Genomic DNA, 24,134 nt, shown 5'->3' with positions numbered 1-24,134 from the left:
ATAGAGTCTAATTCCGCACGTCACAGTCATAGCAGACAAAACAGTCAAGGGTGGGAACAGAGAAGGACTCATTCCAGTTTTATGGGATTAATTTGAAGCATAGGACTATTATCAGGCAGTTATTTATAAGGTCTCCATCATGGGGTTGTCTGTAGCCTGGCCCCATGCATCATGCAGATGCTAAAACTGCAGTTGCTGGAAGAAGTAGCTAAGACTTGGGTGGTACAAAATTCAAATTATACTGGCAGGATGAGAGAAATGTCTTAAAAGGAAAGGTAATCAATCACACTTCCACAGAAAGTAGTTTCTGCTGACAGATCTTGTAGGTTCCTTCTCCTAACTTTCAATGCTAGTTCAAAGCATGACTCCTACCCTGTCTCCAGTACTGGCCACTGGTGAATGCTTGAGAAGAGGGCAACAATAGGGCAAACATAGTAATGCTTGCCTTGAATGGTCTCCCAGCATCTTATGATCTGTGGCTTGGTATTTCTTGGGACTTGAATGAATAACAGTCTTGGGGATGGTATCCCAAATCTGGGTTCTCTACCCGGCGTGCATGAGCCAATTCACACATGAGTGGAGATATTTGTTTATTGCATGGCTGCACAGAGATGTGTGCTAGGTGGTAGTCCACAAAGCTAGTACACTGTCACAGCACTCTCCAAACTAGCCGGCTGCAACAAGGTCTTTTTCCATCTCATACCAGCATACTCTTCATGCCAGTCCCTCTGCTGCCTTCTCCTAGTCTCTCCTCATTCAGGGTGCACTCTCTCTCTCCCTTCTCTCTGCTTCTTCCTCCTCTCTCTTCCTTGGCTGCTCCCTCTTAATTGGCTGCCCAACCACATCTGCACCTTATCTACATCAGCCAACCCGCCACCCCTGAAGCCAGCCCACAGTTGTATATTATAAATGTTAATTAATCCAGCTTCATTCCTCTACAATTTGCCCTTTTTTTTCTTTTTAACATTTCATACCTCATGTTTTTACCAATCATCACAAACTAAAAGCTTTCTTGACATCTAGGATTTTGTTCAGAGTGGGGTTCTGATGAACTTATAGTACCTCGTCCTTTCACCTCTTGGGACACACTGGACAGTAACCTGAATGAGCTTTCAACAGCAGCAGATCTAGAATACAGCACTAATACATTACTCTGTCTTCCAACAAGCTTCTCAACATCCTTGTGGTCACTCATTTCTTCTTTGACTGGAGACACCTTCAACGAGCACATAAACACTGGCAAGAATACCACCAGGCCGAGCAGCAGCAGCAATGGCGGGAGTCACCCACGGCACCGCACTGCTCCCGCGCCTTACCCCGGCACAGCCATCACCACTGTCTAGCTGGACCCGCTCTGGACCTGCTGCCGCTGCAGGCTGCTGCCACATCTGGCCGTGTACTCTGCCTCTATTGCTCGTTACCCTCAATCTGCAGTCAGGCTTCCTTCTTTTTGATCCCAACAGCTCACCTTTACCGGTATCTGATCCAGATGCCCAGACTCTTCCCGCCTATCTCAATGTGATCTGGATCACAGGCTATCCCCGCCTGTCTCCCCTACGTTGGGCACCGCCATCACTGCTCAAAACTTCAAACATCCCCCGGCACAACCATCACCGCTGTCGCTGCTCATTACACTCAGCCTCATAATCTGAAGGGCCTCACAGGGGGCACCAATTGTCATAGCACTCTCCAAACTAGTCAGCTACAACAAGGTCTTTTACCGTCACATACCAACATACTCTTCATGCCAGTCCCTCTGCTGCCTTCCCTAGTCTCTCTTCATCCAGGGCACGCGCGCGCTCTCTCGATCTCCTTCTTCTTCGTCCTCTGTCTTCCTTGGCTGCCAGACCACTTAACAGAACCAGCCTGATATTGTATGAATTCACTGTAGGATAGAATAACGACATCCTCAATGTGTATTGTGTTTGTCAACATATTGTAATGCTATCCTGTTATCCTCTGACACCTTGTGAGGCTGTCTACATCCTGTTATCTGTCGGCATCCATCCCCTGTGTATTGTGTGTCTGCCAACATCTTGTGAGGCTGTGGACATCCTGTTATCTGTCGGCATCTTAACACCCAAGGAGGAAAGACAGATAGCAAGAGCTGATTGAAAACAGCCAGCTCAGCATTTTCTGGCAAAAGGTGAAAAGTACACCTTGAAGAAGTACACCTTTGAGCCTTCCTCCCAAAAACCACCGCCCATGTCCCAAGGACCCCTGTCCACAATTCTTGGAGGAATTTGCCCAAGCACAAAAGACTGATGAGCTAAATAACATACGAAGCGAGAGTAGGCGGGTTTAGGTAATGACTATGTATAGGCGTTAATTGAATAGTCATTGTTTTATGGTATAAATATAAGATAGTTAGTTACTTTGGACATGCACGTTAGGCGGAAGGATCCCCCGTGCATCCAGCGCTGCCAATAAAGTATACTTAGTCACTAAGAAATTTTTACTTCATTCTTTAAATCAGCCACAGCTGCACCTTATCTACATCAGCCAACCCACTGCCCCTGAAGCCAGCCCACAGTTGTATATTATCAATGTTAATTAAACCAGCTTCATTCCTCTACAGTACACCAGTTAACACACAGTAAAACTTTTTATACACTTTGAACAATTGCTTACAATTACATTTAATCACACTTAATTCTCATTGGTTTTTACAAGCCTAGGCTCCGTTTAAAGGAAGTATTCTGGGGTTTTTTCACCCCTCAAGTTCTGTGAGGAGGGAGCTTTGTTAGTAGGGGGCTTTCATTGCTCGAGGATGGATCTTTTACTATGCTAATTAGGATAGTTCACACATAGTTCCAGGAATTTTATGTTTAGTCTCATTAACCATTTGGTTCTCCTTAAGCTTATCTTGTTGTGCCCCAGCTTGACATATTTATGGTGTCTGTTCCTTCCCCCAAAGCCATGTTTTGTTAACTGTTTGTAAGGATTTATCTAACATCCTCTGTTTTTCAAATTCTTTCTTGTTTTTCCCTATAGATATTTACATTTTCCCCCTCTCTTTTTTGTTTTTTTAGAGTAAATAATTCTTGTATCGGGGCAGGGGTACAAAGCAGAGGGCAAGAACTGTAGCTGTGTTCGGCACAGATCTGCTATAATAATCAAGCCACTGACAACAGCTGTATTGTTCCATTCTTTCAGATTGGCTTGGACACCTCTTAGTGGACAGTTGTGAACCAGTTCTTCATCTTGCGCAGCCTTTCTGTTTGCTATCACCATCATGATGTATAATGATGGCATTTACCTGATGTTCACAGCCTCTTTTCCATTTGTTGGTAACCCCTGGGACAAATACGGATTGCACACAAAATGCTTCTCTAGAGGCAATATATAGAATATGTTGATTGCCTTTTCTACAAGAAATGCCAGAGCATTTCTGAGGGCTGCTGGGAATGCTTGTTTTGAATCCCATCTATCCAGGTGAACATGCATCTCGTTCACTTCCTTGCATAAGGACGCACATTCACATGCATTCATGGGAATGAACCTTTAAATAATTCTAGTGAGCTGGCTGGAATGCTTTCTGATACTCTTTTATATTCTGTTTCCAGCTGTACAATTCTTACCAATACCTAGAAGCATTTTGTTTGCAGAAGGATGCATGTTTTTTGTAAATCAGCAAACAAACATTGCTATAGGAAAGCATAGAAGTACAACATCCAGTTAGACATGAGTAAAATGCCATGTGACTATGGTGAGCCTTCAGCCAGGTTAAATAGCAAATGCCCAAGAAAAAAATGCCAGTGATGATCAGTTCTTAGGAGTTACTCAATAGATTTCTGAATGCATGTAAAAAGCGAAGGATAACATTGATGAATGAAAGGACTTCTAATCAAGGGAGTCAACCTTGGGAAACAAAGAACAGATAATGATAAGAATACCATTATTTAAATTATGCAGAAAGAGGCCTCCAACTAAGAAAGTTCCGGCCCCAAGAGGAGACAATCTGATAAGGTGTTGCAATCCACAGAAAATTAATTGAAAGTAGGACAAAGGTAATTGTGGTAATGGGAGATCATGACCTCCAACTCAAATAGTGACATACATGCACACACCACACACACAGATACACAAGCACACCCTGAAAGAGGGCAACACCCCACCCCACCCCGCACCCCGCTTCGGGAGCATGCATAGTTGGTAAAAAACTTCAGTAGTGCTATCTGAGGATGCACACTAATTTGCATTAGAAGCAAAAATCTTGTAACCAACCCTGTCCCGAATGAAAATGAAATGTAATGTGCTATAAATACACAAGTACTCTACTGTATGTAATGTGTACCCTCAAGTAGCTTGGTGTGCATGTTAGGAGGAAAGATCCCCCATGCACCCAGCGCTGCAATAAACCAATGTTTGCTTTCTAAACTATCATTTGGTTTGGAGAGTTTTCCTGGTTACGATTTTCAGTAAAACCAATGCTTTTTGTTTCAAGTCTCAGATCAGTGCATTAATCAGAGCCTTTATTTCTGGATGAATTCTAAAGCCAAGATTTGTTCAGCCTGTCTTTACTGCATGTCCTGGTTTCAGATGGGATAGAGTTAATTTTCTTCTTAGTAGTTAGTACAGTGCTGTGTTTTGGCTCCGATGTGAGAACAATGTTGATAGGACACTGATGTTTTTGGTTGTTGCTGGGTGATGTTTATACTAAATCAAGGACTTTTCAGTTTCTTGGCCCCTGCCAGCCAGAGGGCTGGAGGGTCACAGGAAATTGGGAGGGGACACAGCCAGGACAGGTGACAGTACAGTCAGTACTCCATATGCTTCAGGAAATGGTGCTGCAAAGTATTAGAAAATAGTATTCCTCCTTTTGCACTAGAGTCCCAGCAAAAGGTGAGAGGGCTGGACTGCTGATGAAGAAAGTCTCTTGAGCATTTATATCAATCCTGTGCATGAATGAAAATGAATATGTAATGTACTATGAATACACAAGTACTCTACAGTATATAGTGTACCCTCGAGTAACTTGGTGTGCATGTTAGGAGGAAAGATCCTCCATGCACGCAGTTTGGAGAGTTTTCCTGGTTACAATTTTCAGTAACAAAGTCAGTGGACAAGACTGTCTGCAACCCCTCCTGGCCACTGATACCAACCCCAGTGTGGGTAGCTGCAACAAGAAGGTTATTGATCACAGCATTACAGTGAGAGTTTTGATTACCCCATTTTTTAAATGAGTCCTGTGCACTAGGACACTGTGTTAATTCCCGCCCCCCCCACCATAATAAAAAGTCATATGTAAAATTATTAATGACAAAAATATTTTTGTGCACTCATTCTTTCAGCAGCATTATGATTTTGGCTGTGATGATACATTTCCCACAACTGGGCTTGTATTATTTGAATGGAATTACACCCTCAGTGACAATTCATGTTTTATTTCTGAATGTTTTCCAACAGCATAAATGCTGCTGTTCATAAGAGCTGTTGTTATCAAAAAATAACTTTAAATTCTATTGACAAGTGACTTGTATTTACATGCATGCATGTCCTTCCAGCAGCCTTAAAACATCCCTCTAGATAAGCAAAATCTTCAAGCCCCTTATATATTTCTTAGACATAGTGCTACAAAGCAGACTGTAGGCTTCTTACATTTTCTGGGATTTATTAGTTCGAACAAATAATTAGAAGAGTCATCTCTCTCTTAATAGTAGTTTGGGTTTATTAAAAATTGACATAAGTTTAAGGTGACAGCTAATTATACAGCTTTAACTAATGAGAACAGTCTTTATGGATGGATGTTGGTTAGATTCAGAGGTTTCCACCGAACAGTGAATTGATAAAATCCCAAGGTCCCAACCGTTGTGGGGCAGGGGGGGAGTAGTTTCTAATTATGTACATTTTAACTTGCTTTCCTTACCCTTTCTTTACTGACTGCCTGACTTACGTCCCTTGAAGATCCATACTTAGCTTTTTCTTTCTTAATTAAAAGATTCCAGTTAATCAATTCTTGCAAATTAACACAAGGAAGATTAGCAATAGGCCCTTCTGAATAATCTTAAATGAATTATACCTAGTTAAGGAATTATTTTCATAAATTCATTGAGGTAATGCATTATCAAATGATGCTCAAGGCAATGGGGCCTAGATGCCAGTCTTTTATAACACAAGGGAGATAACTGTCTGTAGAGGTATTTTTAAAAGACAGAGGACATATATTACCATTATCCGGTTTGGACAACTCAGGCCTGTTAGTTGAAACTGCAGAGCAACTTTAAATTGTCCTTGAACCAAGCAGTTTGAGGAAGAAAACAAGCTATGCACAAACAAGAAGCCAGGTGCAAAGCAAGTCCTGGGAACCGTGAAATCAACACACTCTGATCAGGTGCCTGCAGCATGATCACCAATCAGCAACACGGACACTCGCGTGACCAGAGACTTTTATCCAATCACCTGTATCTAGAATCGCCTGAACAGTTAGCTTAAGTTATAAATATAGCCTGATTGTTTAATAAAGTGAGCTTGACATGTAACCATATTGGTGTGATTGTCGTGACTTGGCCGACTCCCCACGGGGGACCCTCTTCATCTGGCGCCCCAACAGGGACCCATTTATTCGCTTAAATGCAGTTTAGCTTAAATGCTGTTCGCTTAAGTGCGGAAGTCTCCATGCATCGGACCCGAAGGGAAGCTGTCCGATTAGGGAGCTGGAGGTCGGAGGCGGGCGGAACCTGGAAGGCGAAAAGCGGAGTCCAGAGTTCGATGTAGAGCTGCAGATCGCACCCCCACCGGTGGTAAGACCGCGTAGAGTAAATTGCGGCAGGGCTCCTTGCTGATTTCCTCTCTGTGAGAAAGAGGGGGTACTACGGAAGACCGCAACGGAAGACCGCAACGAGTGCGGCGGGGCTTCTCCGCTGATATCCTTTATGTGAGAGGAGGGAGCTCTGAGAAGACCACGATGGAATTAGACGCGGCAATTAACCTGTTAACTGGCATCCTCCTTAAGAGAGGGGGGGCGTTAAAGAAAAAGAAGTGGAGGCCTTAGTTTGCTGGGCACGGAAAAAGAATAAGATCCCCGAGCCCGCATTATTGTTTAGTATTGCGGAATGGAGAGAAGTGGGAAATAGCCTCTGGGATACTACGATCGAGGGAGGCAAAGAAGGAAAACAAGCTAAAGCATTAGGAGCTACGTGGCTGTTGATAGTTAACACTCTGTAAACTATGAAAGCGGAAAAAAAAGTAGCGGCGGCAGCCATAGAAGCGTTGGGGGGAGATGTGGTAGAAAAGCCGGTGGAGCAGAAGGGTGATTCAGAAGGATTTGCAGTACAACAGGACCAGTAACGGCCCCTTTAGGGCAGGCAGTGGGTCTGAGGAGAGTAAAGGTGAATCTTTGATGGGGAAATTTAGATGTCAAAAATAGAATGTACTGTGATAAGTGTAATTGTTGTACCCTGTGTAAATCTGGGACCTGTATCGTAGTTGTGGTGAGTGGGCGCCTGTGGTTCTCCTTTAAGACAATGTGATGGCTTCCCATTCCCCTGAGGCAATCCCTGCCTGGAAAAGCCCGCTGAGGGAGGTAAGGAAAGCACAAGGAAAGCACGCCAGGGAAAGCCCACCAAAGGAGACAAAGACCTTGAGATTTGAAAAAGCACGCCAAAGGAGAGCCTATAGGAGGAGAAGGTGTACCCTAACGACCCAATGGGGAAAGAGCAGGACAAGCATCTGGCGAGAAGAGATTGGTCAAGATCCAGGCAATAAAAGATGCTACTTTTAGGACTCAGGTGTGTGTGTGGTGGAACTAATTGAGTTCTCTGCACACCCAGCGCTGTTTTTGCTTATTGTGTCTCAACCTAAATTGATTGAACCCAAATTAAATTTGTTTTAATTGTTATCGTTTATAACACTTACCACCTCCCTCACTCCCCTCCCGCTGCTATCTAGACCCTGTGAAAGTGTTAAAGTATTGGGGTGAGTTTGTACAAACCCCCGAAGGTGCGGCTGAGTCATGCTGGACGCATGGCAGGGTGTTTGCTGTTTGCCTGCAAAGGCATGATATGTAAGAACACAGACTTAAAGCAACAAGGAGCAGATTTGCATTCAGGGTAAGAAAGAGTTAAAAAAGAAGTGCTGTTGCACAGGCAGGCTTGTGTAACCTGCAGAGCAGGAAGAGCATCTCCTGCCCCGAATGCTTCTGATGGTGAGGAGGAGGGGGTTGCTGTTGCTGACAATTGAGCAGAAGGACCTGACAATGTCACCCCAATAGCTGCAGCATTTGCAGTACAACAGGACCAGTAAGGGCCCCTTTAGGGCAGGCAGTGGGTCTGAGGAGAGTAAAGGTGAATCTTTGATGGGGAAATTTAGATGTTTGAAAGTTGGTTGTGAATAGGACTGGATAAAGGTTTGAGTTGATTTTTACTAAGGTAATCGTGATGTAGAAAAGTTGATAGAAGGAATAGGGGACGTGTACAGAAGGTAAGAGAAGAAGAGCTGGGTCGTGCTAAACTGGTAGAGGAGATGAAGCAGAGACAGAGGACGAATATCAGGCAGAAGTGAATGCGCATATTGTAGGGAAAGTGGACACTGGAAGCGAGATTGCCCTAAGCTAAAGAACCAACAAGGGGTTCTGGTGAACTAGGGACTAGGAAAAATGAGGTGGGATTTTTAGTGAATACAAAACCAACTTATTTGGTGTTAAACTTCAGTGAAAAGAATTTGTTACAGTTGTGGGAGCTGCTGGCCACCAGGAAAACATCCTGAAACCTTTAAAGTACAAACTAAGAAAACAAATAAGAATGCCAAATTCACCAAAATTTTTAAGTGGAAAAGAGGACCTCCCTGAAGTAAAAGAAATCTTTAACCAGGTATATCTGGAATGCTTTACCTGTTACAGTAAAAATGATAGAAAATTAGCCAGGGCAACAGTGGCAAGTTGATTTTTCCAAACTCCCAAGAAAAGGGAGTTACCGATATTTATTAAATGAATGGACACCCCAACGTATCATACAGTATTATGGACCTGCAACTTGGAATCCTAATGAACTCATTAGCGGTGCTCGAGAACCTATCTACAATATGAATCGTATCATTCATCTACAGGCTGTCTTGTAAATTTTTACTAATCAAACAGCTAAAGCTCTTCACTTATTGGCAGACCAAGCAACTCAAATGTGAAATGCAATTTATCAACACAGGATGGTTCTCGATTACCTGCTAGCCGAAGAAGGTGGTGTTTGTGGTAAATTAAATGTTTCCAATTGTTGTTTGAAAATTGATGACAATGGTGAGGTAGTTAAACAAATCACATCAGAGATAGGGAAGTTAGCCCATGTTCCCGTCCGAACTTGGAAAGACTGGAATATTGACTTGTTTTCCTGGCTTCTCGGGAGCCCCTGGGTAAAACGAATCCTATTTTATTTGTTATGTGGATTAGCCACCTTATTGGTTTTGCCATATGCTATTCCATGTTTTATAAGATTAATTCAACACCTTATAACTAACATGCAATTTGCTACTATGATTTCACCCAATGGCGTTAAACAAATTAGAGTAGTACGCTGAAATGTGCATACAATAACAATATAATAGCCAACAAGAATTTGGGAACAATTGACTCTTAACAATTCATATAACAATGTAGGCTGAGTAAGAATACAAATAGAATAGCAAAGAAAACAACCGTCAGGAACGCACAGATGAGGATGTGGTAACGTCTTTTATACTTTTCCACCTCCACCATAAGTTCTTGACGTGTGACAGTAGAAAAATGCACCCTCTGCCTAAACAACGAGGAAAAAAAAAAGGTTTTGATTCCCCTTTATAATGAACCATACAGATTAGACGTTTAAAAAACACTCACCTTACGGGATGTTCAGAGGGGGAAATGCGCGCTCCAGACCCTTCCTCCCTGGCAGGTGACGTGGTGGTCTGATGGTGAGAAAACATTGCATTGAAAGCAAGGACCTGTCATTTGGCCATAGTGCCATAAATGTTACCATTAACAAACTTACCGGAGTGGTAAGCTCGGGAAATGGGTCCAGGACTTCATCTGGACACTCAGCAGCCATCTTTTATTGTGTATGCCTTTGAACATGCGCATGCGCAATTTTAAACCCCACAGAATGTATTGGAAAAATCTGGAAAGACCGCGCATGCGAAATCCCTATAGTCTAGCCATGATAGTGACGCACATATATATAAAAAAAAAAAAAAAAAAGGAATGTTTAAAGAAACTATAGTATTTATAGTTCATTTATTACTTAAGTGGAATGTATAGTTATAAGTGTTGGTTTTAGGTTTCGTTTTTGTAGGTTATTATTATATGTATTACCCAACCCTTTGGATTTATTTTGGAAACCATGTGTTTGACGCAAAGTAACTTCGATGAACCATTTGACAATCAGTAAACAACAAATAACAATTTATTAACAAACATGAACTAGAAGTTGAATAATAGAATAACAGTCCAGCAAAGTCTCATGTGACGTGGAAAACAGGCTTCTTCACTCGTGAGTCCAGCACAGTCCTGAATAATGTTGGGGTGGTAACTCCATTTGTTCCCTCCACGATAGTCTGTGTCTGGTCCTTGGTATTTTTCTTCACGAGGTAACGAAGATGAACAGAAACAAATAACAAGTCACATGGTAACTTTGCTGGAGATCAATAGTTTTCTTTTGTTTATATAAGTCTCTCGCACTCTGCTTTGGTATCCCATGGGTTCCACTACTTGGGGCGGATTGCAAGGAAGAGATCACACTCTTCTGTACCGGCGTGACCAAAAAACACTCACAAAAGCACATACTGATGGTTAGTGTAGTCAAGATGAGACAAAGGCTGAACAGCAAAACCGTACAAAGTGTGTCGTTTCCTGCTCCCATCTTTTCCAAAATGATAAGGATTGTTTGTGGCAAGACAAACAAATTGGTCCGTGACCCTCCTGGTCAAGATTCAGGCTAATGCCCTGACCAAAACTGCACAATGAAAATGCATGCGCAGCCTAACCTTAAAGGGGCATGAAAATTTACCCTTTTAAATGCCCACCTCTTGGCTCTTGATTCTTAACCCCCACAAACAAACCTTATATATGCTAAGAAATGTTTTATTTTGTTTTGTTATGTAATCCTGTTATGATAATGTTTTGAAATTAGCTTATGACATGTTTGAGTTTTGAATTGTTAGCTAATGTTTGTTACGGATTTATAGTTATTGTTAGTCATTTTTAGTTATTGCCTGTTATTGTTTATTGATAATGGTAAATGGTTTTAATGCTTAGATAAAGATTGTTAACCTCGTTTGTATAGTTGGCAGAATCTTTTCTCTATCTCTATCTATGCCACCCACGGAGCAGCAATGTTGAGCCACGGGGTGGTGTGAAGGACGTTATTGGGACTGTGCTATCTGTCTCAACATTGTTGGCTGACCACAAAACAACACAGAGACGGAGATACCCGAATCACCCAGAATAGGAGATCTCCGGGGAATACCCAACTTAAAACACCCTACTTCCAGACATTTATGTTGGGTTGTTTGCCGATGTCTAAATTGTAATAGAGATTGGTCCTGTGCTTCATTTAAGAGACAACCTTACTGTATGAAATGTCACAATGATTTGATATGTACCAGGGGACCAGAGGATCAAGTGGAAATTCGTAAATTATTTTGTGGATGGGAATTGTCAGTACCTGAACTTTGGGAAGTATATGAAACAGACTGGTATAGAGTTTTAAGACAGTGTACTATAAGATTCGCCTGGAAACGGGCACAACAACCAAACAGGTGGAAATATATTTGAAAGATAACTAACTCTTTAGACCTTGGAAATTATTGACAGGATAACAGTAAAATTCCCCTGAAGACTACCTGCTGCTGCCAAGAAGATATTGATATCCCATTGCTCTCTGCAAAAGAGTAGACGAGGAAGGCAGAGAGGTACTGAACAGTGGGGAAATGAAAGCTAGTATCCTATTAATGATATTGATTACCATGACCTTAAAAAAAAATAATGAATGAACATCAACCCTTCAATTGGACCTTAGGTTGATGGGAAGATTCAATAGAAGTTCGGTATAACGTGACAGCCGGATCCCCAAAATTCCAAGTTAAATTGGAAGCTTTAGTCTTTTATGAACTAGACCCACCCAGTCGACGAGAAAGAGCAATAAAACCATTTTATCTCTGCCCCAGTTCGAATCCAGGGAAAAGCTACTGCAATTTCCTTAATCACTACTACTGTGCATATTGGGGATGTGAAACCATAGCTTCAAACTGGGACGTAGCCGTTAAAAATAGATTTTTAAATATAACATGGGGACCCAGAGGATGCAATCTGCCAGCTCCTAGCTGGGATAGACACATAGAGGGCCCCCATCTTGACAACTGTAAGCATGTTATACTAGAAATTCTACAGGCTAATGACCACGGATGGCTATTAGGACGAACCTGGGGAATAAGATATTGGGAACCTGGAACTGATAGAAGGGTCTTAATATTTATTCAGAAACATGAACTAAAAACGCCACAAGCAGTGGGACCCAACAGAGTCATTAAAGAACAAAAAGGTAAAAAGAAAAAGCTAAAGGTAAAGAATTTTACAACAACAGTCACTCTGGCTGATTACTTTAATTTCTACTTTGGCGGGACCCCTCATAATGTTGTTATTGGTTCTGACTTTGGGACCCTGTATCATTAATAAATTTGTAACTTTTGTGAAAAGGAGGTTGGAAAAAGTGCAGCTAATGGTGATGAAGCAATCGGAACTAGAGATGAAAATCATACCAAATGAAAATCCTGAATTAGATGCAGCTTGTGAGGTATTGTCTAGGTTTGATCAGCAAATTATTTATAAATAAAAGAAGGGGGGAACTGTAATAAGTAACTAAAGGTAATTTGCTGATCAACCAAGTTAAGCAAGAGGAACGAACCCATTGTGGTGGTCTTAAGAACTTCCTATTTAACAAGAAGAGACATGTCCACAATGTTATCTTGCTACATCAAACATGCGAACGTCCTGTCTGACAAGAAACCACAATAACAGAAGCAGCAGAGGGGCGCACTGAAGATATCAGAAGCGACCTCGGTGAAGATAAAAAGAGCTGCTCAGCTTGCTTGAATTTGCGCGCCGTTGGTGGAGCAGGATACTCCCCGGCCGCCCAGCGCTGTTTTGCTTACTTGTCGCTTGCTTTAATAAATCAAATTTTCTAATTGGCCAGTCTCTGTCATTTAATTGGACAGGTAAACTATAACAATACCCATGGCTCAGTTGTCCCTGTAAAAACAATACCAAGAAGTATAGCATTTCTTACCCCTTGTGCCGTCCAATCTTGAGGGTATGGAAAACGCCTCCAATCAAGGGGTTGAGCTGCCTTCAGGATCAATCTGGGCTTGTGTTACTGTTCAGCCTTTCGGGGTGATCCGGCTCCTGGAAAACTAATTATATGGTTTAAAAGGGTTCTTATATTATTACTTTTTTTCAGGACAGCATAACCTTAATGTGGGAGAAGTCCGGTCGAGGCCCTCTCACTTGGTAGTCAATACCCATAGGGATTGCCTCCCTCGGTAGACTATACACACCGCAGTGGAGGGTCCTGCCCCAGTCTTACCTTCTCCTTTCCTCCCTTTAGGCTTGTCCTCTTTATCTGGTGCCCTTTAATTCATGCAGAGCCACGTTGCTGGAGCATTAGTCCCTCTTCAGCCTCAGTTTCAATTCCCCAGGAGTGGATTCAACCCTCCAAGCTTCCCCAGGAGTGGATTCAACCCTCCAAGCTTCGGTATTTATTGGCCCCTTTACCCTGGAGGCATGGGTCCAACCTCTTTCTGCTGTTCTCACAGCTGTTTCAGTAGTAAGTAAAACAAGGTACGGTCCCTCCCGTCGAGGAGTTAATGATTCTTCCTTCCAGGTTTTTTTAAGACCTTGTCTCCTGGTTGTATTTCATGAATAGCAAACCCCAGAGGGGTGTTTTGTGCTAAAAGTCCCTTTTCCCTCAGTTGTTGTAATTGCTTCCCTATCATAATTACATATTTCTGGCTCTCATAATTCTTTATCAAAGAATAGTCCAATGGCATTCCTTGGGAATACAGCATCCCATATAACATGTTATATGGTGAGATACCTGTTTCACCATGGGGCATAGTCCGAATGTTCAATAATGACAATGGCAAACATCCAAGACAGTTGGGTTTCAATCATTAATTTGGCCAATCGTTGTTTAATCATTTGGTTCATTCTCTCAACTCGTCATGAACTTTGTGGATGCCAGGGAGTATGGTATTCCCATTTAATGCCCAGGGCTGTAATTAAGTCCCATAACACTTCAGATGTGAAATGTGTCCCCTGGTCAGAGTCAATACTCCCTACCAACCCAAAACGCAGTATTATATTTTCCATCAGAATTTTGGCTACCGTAGTGGCAGTTGCCCTCACCACAGGGTAAGCCTCTACCCAATGGGTTAATTGGTCCACTATCACCATCAAATATTTATATTGTCCTATTTTCGGTAGCTCGGTAAAATCAACCTGTACTCTTTCAAATGGCCTATATGCGATTCTCTGTCCCCCCGTAGGTGTTTGCCTCATACTTTTTGTAATAAGTAACTAAGGGTAATTTGCTGATCAAAGGGGTTTTTAACAAAAGGAATGATCTTGCTGTAACAGATTTGAGAATGTTTTGTCTGGTGAGAAAAGAGTTAACTGTTAACCATGAGGTTGGAGATGTACCTTCTCAAGGCCAATGTTAAACCATAATCTCATGTTACTATGACAACCTTTGTCTTCGTCTAGACTTTAGTGTAAAAATAGTTTAGTTTTGTAATGTACAGCTTCTTGCTACGGGACTGAGAGCATAACTGTTTGCTTAAACCGGCCTTGAAGTTGAGAATAAAAAGGCTGTGTTACTTGTCGGAATTTGCGAGCCTGGATGGAGCTGTGACTCCCTGGCCGCCCAGCGCGCTGTTTTTGCTTTCCTGCCTTAATAAATAATTAGTGAATTTATTTGTGACTCTAGTTATTTCAATTCAACTATAACAAATTTGGTGCCGTGACTCGGATCCAGACAGCCGACTCGGACTTCAACTCTGGGAGGGCGCCCCATCTTTGGATGGTCCCGGAGGAGATTCCGACTTAGCTCACCTGGATTTTCCGAATTGAGAGAGGAAAGCAAAAAAGAAAAGAGAAAGGAGATACTGCAGTTCTCGGTGAGTTCCCTGCAATTTTTGTGCACCAAGAGCCGGACGAAGACTCGGGAGTGAGTGAGTATATTGCGGTTCCGTTCGGTCGGGGATTGGGTACCCGGAGCGCGAGTGACTGAGACGTCCACCGGACTTAGTAGTCCACCAGGCGAAGCGAGTGTGGACTTCCTTGTAGTGTGGTTCCCATTGTCTGTGAGGGCGTGGGCCACGAACAGAGGGAAGCAAGTGAATTTTGTGTGAAAGAAGGCACTCTCAGAAGATGGGCCAGAAGAAGAGTAAAGCTTCTGGTTTCATGCAGGAGGTATGGGACGGGGGTGGGCTCGCTGATATACCCCAAGATAGCACGCTAGGCCTAATGATTCAATATTGGGACGCCTCCCCTTCTTGAAAGGGGAAGTCCAGGGAAAAAATGATCCATTATTGTATGGAAGTATGGGGAGGAAAACAAATAAGAAAGGATTTATATTGGCCTATTTTTGGATCCCTTGAGGATTGGATATGTCAACAAGTGAATATATATGTTAACAATAAACAGCCATTTAATAAGGAGGAGAGTGAATATGCCTTTTTATGGATCCTGGGTACAGCCCAGACAGCTAATTTGTTCCCATTAAAAGAAAAGAAAAAGGATAGGAAGAAAAGGCGGGAGGAAGACGAACTTCCAGTGTCTCCTCCGCCCTATATTCCCCCTCCTCTGTCACCACAGGGTCCTGATCCTCCTCCAACAGCACCCCCCCAACCTGAGGAAGAGTCCCCTCCTGATCGAATAATGACTAGAAGTCAAACTAGAGAAAGGAGGGAGGAAAATCTATTGTATCCATTAAGGGAGACTGCTATGGGGGGACCACAACCCGGAGTCGGATTTGTATCTGTACCCCTCAACTCTGGGGATGTGAGAGAATTTAAGAAAGAAATGGGACACTTGTTAGAAGACCCATTAGGGGTAGAAGAACGTTTTGATCAATTCCTCGGCCCTAACATTTATACTTGGGACGAGATGAAGGCTATTTTAAAGATCTTGTTTACAAATGAAGAATGAGGGATGATCAGAACAGCAGGCATGAGACGTTGGGATCAGAGACATCAACATAGCCCAGCTGGAGATGTAAAATGGCCCTTACAGCAGCCCAATTGGGACAATCAAGATCCCGTACATAGAAATAATATGGTCGATCTCCGGGATATGATAATTCAGGGAATTAGGGATTCTGTACCCAGAGGACAAAATATTAATAAAGCCTTCAATGAACAACAGAAAAAAAGATGAAACCCCCACCGAATGGCTAGAAAGGCTGAGAAAGAGTTTCCAGCTATATTCTGGACTAGACCCTGATAGTCAAGTGGGTCAAGCCCTGCTGAAAACTCAGTTTGTGGCTAAATCTTGGATCGATATAAGGAAAAAATTAGAGAAAATAGAAGACTGGCAGGAAAAAGGGTTAGATGAATTATTTCGACAAGCCCAAAAAGTGTATGTGAGAAGGGAAGATGAGAGTCAGAAGAGACAGGCTAGAACCTTGATGGCAGCTGTAAGAGAAGGACAAAATCTGGACAGGATAGGAGAAAGGTCCCGGAATGGCCCAGAAAACCCTAAAAGAAAGGAATTCGGCTCACAAGATGTAGAGTGTTTTTATTGCCACAAGAGGGGGGCATTTGCAAAAGAATTGTCGAAAAAGGATAATGGATGAAAAAGTTTTTAAAGAAGATTAGGGGGGTCAGGGGCTCTATTTGCTGGGGACCCCTAAGGTTACCGAGCCCTTGATAAAATTAAAATTAGGTCCTCAGCATGAAGTGTTCGAGTTCCTTGTGGACTCGGGTGCTGAAAAATCAACTGTCCAAAAGTTACCATCTGGGTGTGTGGAATCAAAGGATAAACTCCAAGTAATCGGTGCAAAGGGGGAACCTTCTAAAGTGCCCCTGATTAGGAATGTAACAATAGAAGCTCCAAATAAATACGGAGTAGGAACATTTTTATTGGTCCCAGAAGCTGAATATAATCTTTTGGGGCGAGACCTGATGGTAGAATTAGGAGTCAATTTAGAAGTAGATCAAGAAAAATTAAAAATAAGATTATACTTATTAACCACGGAAGATGAAGCCAAGATTAATCCAGAGACCTGGTACAGCCCGGGGTCGGTGGGAAAATTAAATATCAAACCGATCACAGTTTCCCTAAAAGACCCAGATCAGCCAATTAGGATAAAACAGTATCCCATCTCTAGAGAAGGGAGAGAAGGATTACAGCCAGAAATTGAGAGACTTTTAGCTCAAGGACTTTTGGGACCCTGTATGTCTCCCCACAATACTCCCATATTGCCCGTAAAAAAGCCGTATGGGTCTTATCGTTTAGTACAAGATCTGAGGGCAGTAAATAAGCGAACCATTACCCAGTTCCCTGTCGTGGCTAACCCACATACTATACTAAATCAATTAAATCCAGACTATAAATGGTATAGTGTTATAGATTTAAAAGATGTCTTTGGGGCTTGTCCCTTAGAAGAAAGATGTAGGGATTATTTTGCTTTCGAGTGGGAAAACCCCAAGACCCATAGAAAACAACAATTACGGTGGACCGTTTTACCCCAGGGATTCACAGAGTCCCCAAACTTGTTTGGACAAGCTCTGGAACAGTTACTGGAATCTTATGAATTAAGTCAGGGACTAATTCTAATACAATACGTGGATGATTTATTAATTGCTGGAAAAACTCAAGAAGAAGTCAGAAATGAGAGCATTAAATTACTGAACTTTTTAGGCCTCAAGGGATTAAAGGTTTCTAAATCTAAATTACAGTTTACTGAAGAAGAGGTATAATATTTGGGACACTGGCTTACAAAAGGACATAAGATATTAGATCCCTAGAGAGTAAAAGGACTTTTGTCTCTAACAGCACCCACTAATAAAAGACAGATAAGTCAGTTATTGGGATTATTTGGGTATTGTCGCCAGTAGATAGAAAATTACAGCAGTAAAGTAAAATTCTTGTACGAAAAATTAACTAAAGACGGGTTGGTAAAATGGTCCCCTGAAGATGAGAATAGGTGGGAAAATATAAAAAGAGATCTGGTAGAAGCACCTGTCCTCGGTTTACCCGATATTCGTAAACCCTTTCAGCTTTTTATCACTGTGGATAATGGGACAGCTTATGGGGTTCTGACCCAAGGATGAGCGGGACAGAGAAAGCCTGTGGGATATTATTCTAAAATACCAGATCCTGTAAGGCGCGGGTGGCCCACCTGCTTGCAAGCAATAGTGGCCACTGCATTATTGGTAGAAAAGGTGGGAAAAATAACCCTGGGAGGTGAATTAAAAGTATATACCCCTCATAATATTCGAGGAATGTTACAACAACGAGCTGATAAGTGGATTACAGACAGTCGATTACTCAAGTATGAGGGAATTCTGATTAACTCCCCTAAGTTAGAAATAGAGACCACCTCTACTCATAATCCTGCCCAATTTTTATACGGAGAACCCAAAGAAGATTTGACACATGACTGCCTGCAACCAATAAATTTACAGACTAAAATAAGGGAAGATTTAGAATAAGATGAATTAGACAAAGGAGAAAAATTATTTGTGGACGGCTCCTCACGAATAGTTGAAGGACAGCGAAAATCAGGATATGCTATTGTGGATGGATATACTTTTAAGATAAAAGAATCAGGACCATTAAATAAAGCCTGGTCCACCCAAGCGTGTGAGTTATATGCTATGTTAAGAGCATTAAAACTTTTAGAAAACAAAATTGGAACTATTTATACAGATTCAAAGCACGCCTTTGGGGTGGTACATACGTTTGGGAAAATTTGGGAAGAGAGAGGTTTAATTAACACCCAGGGGAAAGGATTAGTCCATGAAAAACTAATCCTAGAGGTTTTAAAGGCATTAAGAGGTACACTTAAGATAGCCATAGTCCATGTAAAAGGACATCAAAAGGGAATAACCCATATTATAAGAGGAAACAATTTAGCTGACGGAGAGGCAAAACGGGCAGCATTATTAATGGTTCAGAACTTAGAAGAGGAACAAAAAAAGCTGAAAATAGATAAGACTTTTACTCTCCAAGAATTGGATAAGTTGAAACAAATTGGAGCAAAAAGAAATGGTGATAAATGGCTGCTACCCGATGGAAGAGAGATTCTTCCAAAGGGATTAGCTCGGGGAATACTGAATAAATTGCATCATAAAACTCATTGGGGAATTCAAGCCTTAGTGGATCAATTTGAGACAAATTATGCCTGTGTCGGAATATATGGTCTAGCTAAAAGAGTGTTAGAGGGATGTTTAACCTGTAATAAAGTGAATAAACGACAACCAAGGGAAAAAGTTCATGGGGGTCGTGAGTTAGCTAAAAGACCCTTTGAGAAAATACAAGTAGACTTTACCGAATTGCCAAAGGTGGGGAGATATCAGTATTTATTAGTCTTGGTTGATCACCTTACATACTTTGTAGAAGCCTTTCCTGTGGTGAGAGCTACTGCAAAGACAGTTATTAAAATTCTCTTAGAATAAATTATTCCGAGATACGGAACTATTGCAATAATTGATTCGAACCGAGGGCCACATTTTACATCCAAAATAATTAAAGAGACAACTGAATTGTTTGGTACCAAATGGGAATATCATACCCCCTGGCACCCACAAAGTTCTGGGAAAGTAGAAAGAATGAATGAGGAAATAAAGAAACACCTAACCAAACTTATGCTAGAAACAAAAATGAATTGGATTAAGTGTCTACCGCTGGCCTTGCTTTATATTAGGACTCAACCTAGGACAGATACTGGTATATCCACCTTTGAAATGTTGTATGGGATGCCTTATGACTTTGGATTATTAGTGGAACACCCGAAGGTCGAGGATAAAATTTTAACAGAATATATTTTAGAACTCACAAAAAGGAGACAGGAATTAAGAAAGAAGGGTTTGGTAGTACAAAGACCTCCTTTGGATATTTCCATACACCAAATTCAACCTGGAGACCAGATATTGATAAAAACTTGGAAAGAAACTTCTCTAACACCCCGTTGGGAAGGACCTTTTGTTGTTTTACTTACCACAGATACAGCTGTACGAACAGCGGAAAAAGGATGGACTCATGCCAGCAGAATTAAGAATTAAGGGACCTATCTTCCCAGAGACGTGGACTGTAACATTGGAACCAGGGGACCTCCAAATGAAGATAAGGAAAAACGAGGCTGGAAAATGAACCACTCCAGAAGGGAAGTAAGAAATAGTTTATATCAATGGTTCGAAATACCACCTGGAATTACCCTACGAAAGGTATATTTTGCACCCTGGAGTGAAGAACAAATACCTGACCAAACGGGGGGAGCTGGACTATACAAACTGACAGGAACTCCTCAGGTTTTTCCCTTTTGCTGTGAGACAGAGACAGATATACCCGAATCACCCGGTATAGGAGACATCCATGGAATACCCTGTTTAAAACACCCTACTTCTGGACACTTATGCTGGGTTGTTTGCCAATGTTTAAATTGTGATAAAAAGTGGTCTTGTGTTTCAATTAAGAGACAACCTTATTGTATGAAATGTCGCAATAATCTGACACCTACCAGGGAACAATGGGCTCAAACAGAAATTTGTAAATTATTTTGTGGATGGGAACTGTCAATACCTGAACTTTGGGAAGTATATGAAACAGACTGGTATAGAGTTTTAGGACAGTGTACTATAAGATCCTGGAAATGGGCACAACAACCAAACAGGTGGAAATATATTTGAGAGATAACTAACTTGCAAAGACCTTGAAAATTATTGCAGGATAACAGCAAATTCCCCTGAAGACTACCTGCTGCTGCCGAGAAGATATTGATATCCCGTTGCTCTCTGCAAAAGAGTAGACGAGGAAAGGCAGAGAGGTACTAACAGTGGGGAAAATGAAGGCTGTTATCCTGATAATAATATTAATTACCACGACTTTAGAAAATGAACATCAACCCTTCAATTGGACCTTAGGTCGATGGGAAGGTCCTGTTATATTGAAAACTAATGTTACAGCCGGTGCTCCAAGTTTCTTAAATCGAGTCATCACAAAGCAAGAAAAGAAAAAGAAAAAGCCAAAGGTAGAAAACTCCCCAGCCTCAGTCACCCCAGGGACATACCTAACCTCCACAAATAAAGTAGAGGAAACTCCCAGAAATAATGAACCCTTATGGGCTGTGATGCAGGCAGCCTATCAAGCTTTAAATGCCACAAGTCCGAATTTTACCATTTCCTGTTGGTTATGTTATGACATAAAGCCCCCTTTTTATAAGGGGATAGCTGTACCATCTCCTTTTAATACCTCTACCGAGGATAGTCCCTCCAGATGCAATCGGAAAGAACGGAAAACAGGGATTACCCTCCAACAAGTCAGAGGGAGCGGTTGGTGTATAGGAAAGGTAACAAATAGAAGAAAATCTCTATGTACCAACCAGACTCGAAACTTTGCATCTGATGTTAAATGGGTTCTGCCTAGTCCCGGGGCATGGTGGATTTGTTCTATAACTGGATTAACACCATGCTTGTCCACTGCTGTTCTCAAGAAAAATGTCCCAGAATTTTGTGTACAGGTTACTGTGGTACCTAGAATCCTTTTACATGGGGAAGAAACTATGTATTTACATTGGGACAAATTAAGACATAAAATCAACAAAAGAGAGCCAGTCTCTGCAATCACTATAGCTGCTCTACTTAGTTTAGGGGCCACTGGAACTGCCACTGGCCTAACTTCCTTGGTGCAACAACCGCAGAGTTTGACATCTCTAAGAGCTGCAATAGACGAAAATTTAGCCCGAGTAGAAAATTCTATTTCTTATTTGGAAAAATAAGTAACTTCATTAACGGACTTTTGGACCCTGTATCATCAATAGAATTATAACTTTTGTTAAAAACAGGTTGGAAAAAGTGCAGTTAATGGTAATGAAACAATCAGAAATGGAAATGAAAATTATACCAAATGAAAGTCCTGAATTAGATGCGGCTTGTGACGTATTGTCTAGATTTAATCAGCAAATCACTTATAAATAAAGGAAGGGGGGAATTGTAATAAGTACCTAAGGGTAATTTGCTGATCAAAGGGGTTTTTAACAAAAGGAATGATCTTGCTGTAACAGATTTGAGAATGTTTTGTCTGGTGAGAAAAGAGTTAACTGTTAACCATGAGGTTGGAGATGTACCTTCTCAAGGCCAATGTTAAACCATAATCTCATGTTACTGTGACAACCTTTGTCTTCGTCTAGACTTTAGTGTAAAAATAGTTTAGTTTTGTAATGTACAGCTTCTTGCTACGGGACTGAGAGCATAACTGTTTGCTTAAACCGGCCTTGAAGTTGAGAATAAAAGGGCTGTGTTACTTGTCGGAATTTGCGAGCCTGGATGGAGCTGCGACTCCCCGGCCGCCCAGCGCGCTGTTTTTGCTTTCCTGCCTTAATAAATAATTAGTGAATTTATTTGGGACTCTAGTTATTTCAAATTCAACTATAACACTTTTCTTATTTACTTTTTGACGTTAGGCACCTTTGGGTAATTTGCCGAGCTATCTCATATATCCCAATACACCCATAAAATTTCAAAAACTGATTACTCAATGCTCAAGTTCCCCAATGAGTTTGCAAATGCATCTAAAATAGCAGCTTCTTTGCTTGACTCTTAGGCAGTATTTCTCTGCCATCCAACAGGACCCATTTTTCTCCCTTTTTCTCCCTCTTGCTTTGCCCCTGTAGTCTTTATAAATCTTATTTCATTCTCCAAAAACTGCCCCTCAGGTTTTTCCTGGCTCTCCGCCCCTTCCAATTCCCTTAATAACAGTATTGGAGAAGGTCTTCGCAATGCGGCTTCCCGAGCTTCTTTGTCGGCTAAGTTATTTCCTCTTATAAGTAAAATTGTTCCTTTTCGTTGTCCCCTTACATGTACTACAGCAATTTCTTTGGGCAGTCTCAGTGCCTGTAAAATCTTAATAATTAGCGTTTGGTGCACTAATCCCTTTCCATGTGTCCCAATGAGTCCTCTTTCTTCTCAAATTTTCCCAAAGGTATGGGTTACCCCATAGGCGTACAATCCGTATATATTGTACCATGCTTCTCTTTTAACAACTCCAACGCCCTCAACAAAGCATATAATTCACAAGCCCGTGCCGACCAAGTGGGACTCAGAGGTCCAGATTCCACCAAATCCAGTTTTCCATTTACTATTGCATACCCTGATCTCCTCTTTCCCTCTATAATCCTGGAAGATCCATCTATAAACAGTTTTTTCCCCTTTTTGCAATTCTTCCTCTCTTAAATCGGGCCGTATTTTAGTTTGCATTTCAATTACTTCTGTACAATCATGCTGAAGCCCCTCTTCTGGTTTCCCATAAAGAAATTGAGCTGGACTTTGTACTGTAGTTACTCTTAGTTCTAAATGCAGAGAATCCACTAGAATAGCTTCATATTTCAACATTCTGCAATCTGTCAACCATTTTTCCGCTTTTTGTTGTAATACCCCTCCTCACGTTGTGAGGGGTGTATACCTTCAAAGGTGCGCTAAAGGTAACCTTCCTTGCTTCCTCTATTAATAATGCGGTGGCCACTATCGCTTGCAAGCATACTGGCCATCCTCTGCTTACGGGGTCCAACAATTTGGAACAGTACCCTATGGGTTTCTTAATACTGGTCCATTCCTGTGTCAATACACCATAAGCTGTCTGATTTACAAATAGGTAAAAAGGCCTCCCTAAATCCGGAAGGCTTAATACTGGAGCCTCTATCAATGTTCGTTTCACCATCTCCAACTGTCTCTCATCCTCCTCATTCCATTTTAATTTCTCTGTTGTTAATTTCTCATATAAGAGATTCACCTTTTCACTAAATCCTTCAATCCAAGGTCTGCAATGTCCCAGGAGTCCTAAAAATTGCCTGACCTCTTTCTTGGTCCTTGGTGCTGATAGGGCCAGAATTCCTGATACTCTTTCAGGATCCAGTTTCTTTTTCCCATAACTCAGCCAGTGCCCTAAATATCTTACT

At 41.6% G+C, this 24,134-nt stretch overlaps 1 protein-coding gene and 1 long non-coding RNA gene across 3 annotated transcripts; one reads left to right on the top strand and one right to left on the bottom strand.

The window, feature by feature from the left end:
• Positions 1–7,944: 7,944 nt before the first annotated feature.
• Positions 7,945–13,675, bottom strand: LOC129734934 (uncharacterized). The gene is made up of 3 exons (XR_008730461.1): positions 13,545–13,675; positions 13,248–13,371; positions 7,945–10,542 (listed from the first exon to the last, which is right to left on the bottom strand). It is a non-coding gene; the product is annotated as an uncharacterized LOC129734934 (long non-coding RNA).
• An 854-nt stretch (positions 13,676–14,529) lies between these two features.
• LOC129734923 (MLV-related proviral Env polyprotein-like) lies at positions 14,530–22,580 on the top strand. 2 transcript variants are annotated; one of them, XM_055700343.1, is made up of 2 exons: positions 14,530–15,185; positions 20,189–22,580. In XM_055700343.1, the coding sequence occupies exon 2, from the start codon at positions 21,027–21,029 to the stop codon at positions 21,957–21,959; it is 933 nt and encodes a 310-aa protein (XP_055556318.1). In that variant the 5' UTR covers positions 14,530–15,185; positions 20,189–21,026; the 3' UTR covers positions 21,960–22,580. The 2 variants fall into 2 exon arrangements, with proteins under 2 accessions (XP_055556318.1, XP_055556317.1); XM_055700342.1 differs by having other exon boundaries at positions 14,530–15,189.
• The last annotated feature ends 1,554 nt before the right edge of the window (positions 22,581–24,134 follow it).

Source organism: Falco cherrug (assembly GCF_023634085.1).
Source record: "Falco cherrug isolate bFalChe1 chromosome W unlocalized genomic scaffold, bFalChe1.pri SUPER_W_unloc_1, whole genome shotgun sequence".
Classification (NCBI taxonomy): domain Eukaryota; kingdom Metazoa; phylum Chordata; class Aves; order Falconiformes; family Falconidae; genus Falco; species Falco cherrug.
The sequence above is the reverse complement of the archived record's forward strand: the minus strand, read 5'-3'. Positions and strand labels throughout refer to the sequence as shown.

Bases quoted from the DNA above. Each gene is read 5' to 3' on its own strand.
- LOC129734923 (XM_055700343.1), top strand. From the start codon at position 21,027: ATGAAGGCTGTTATCCTGATAATAATATTAATTACCACGACTTTAGAA.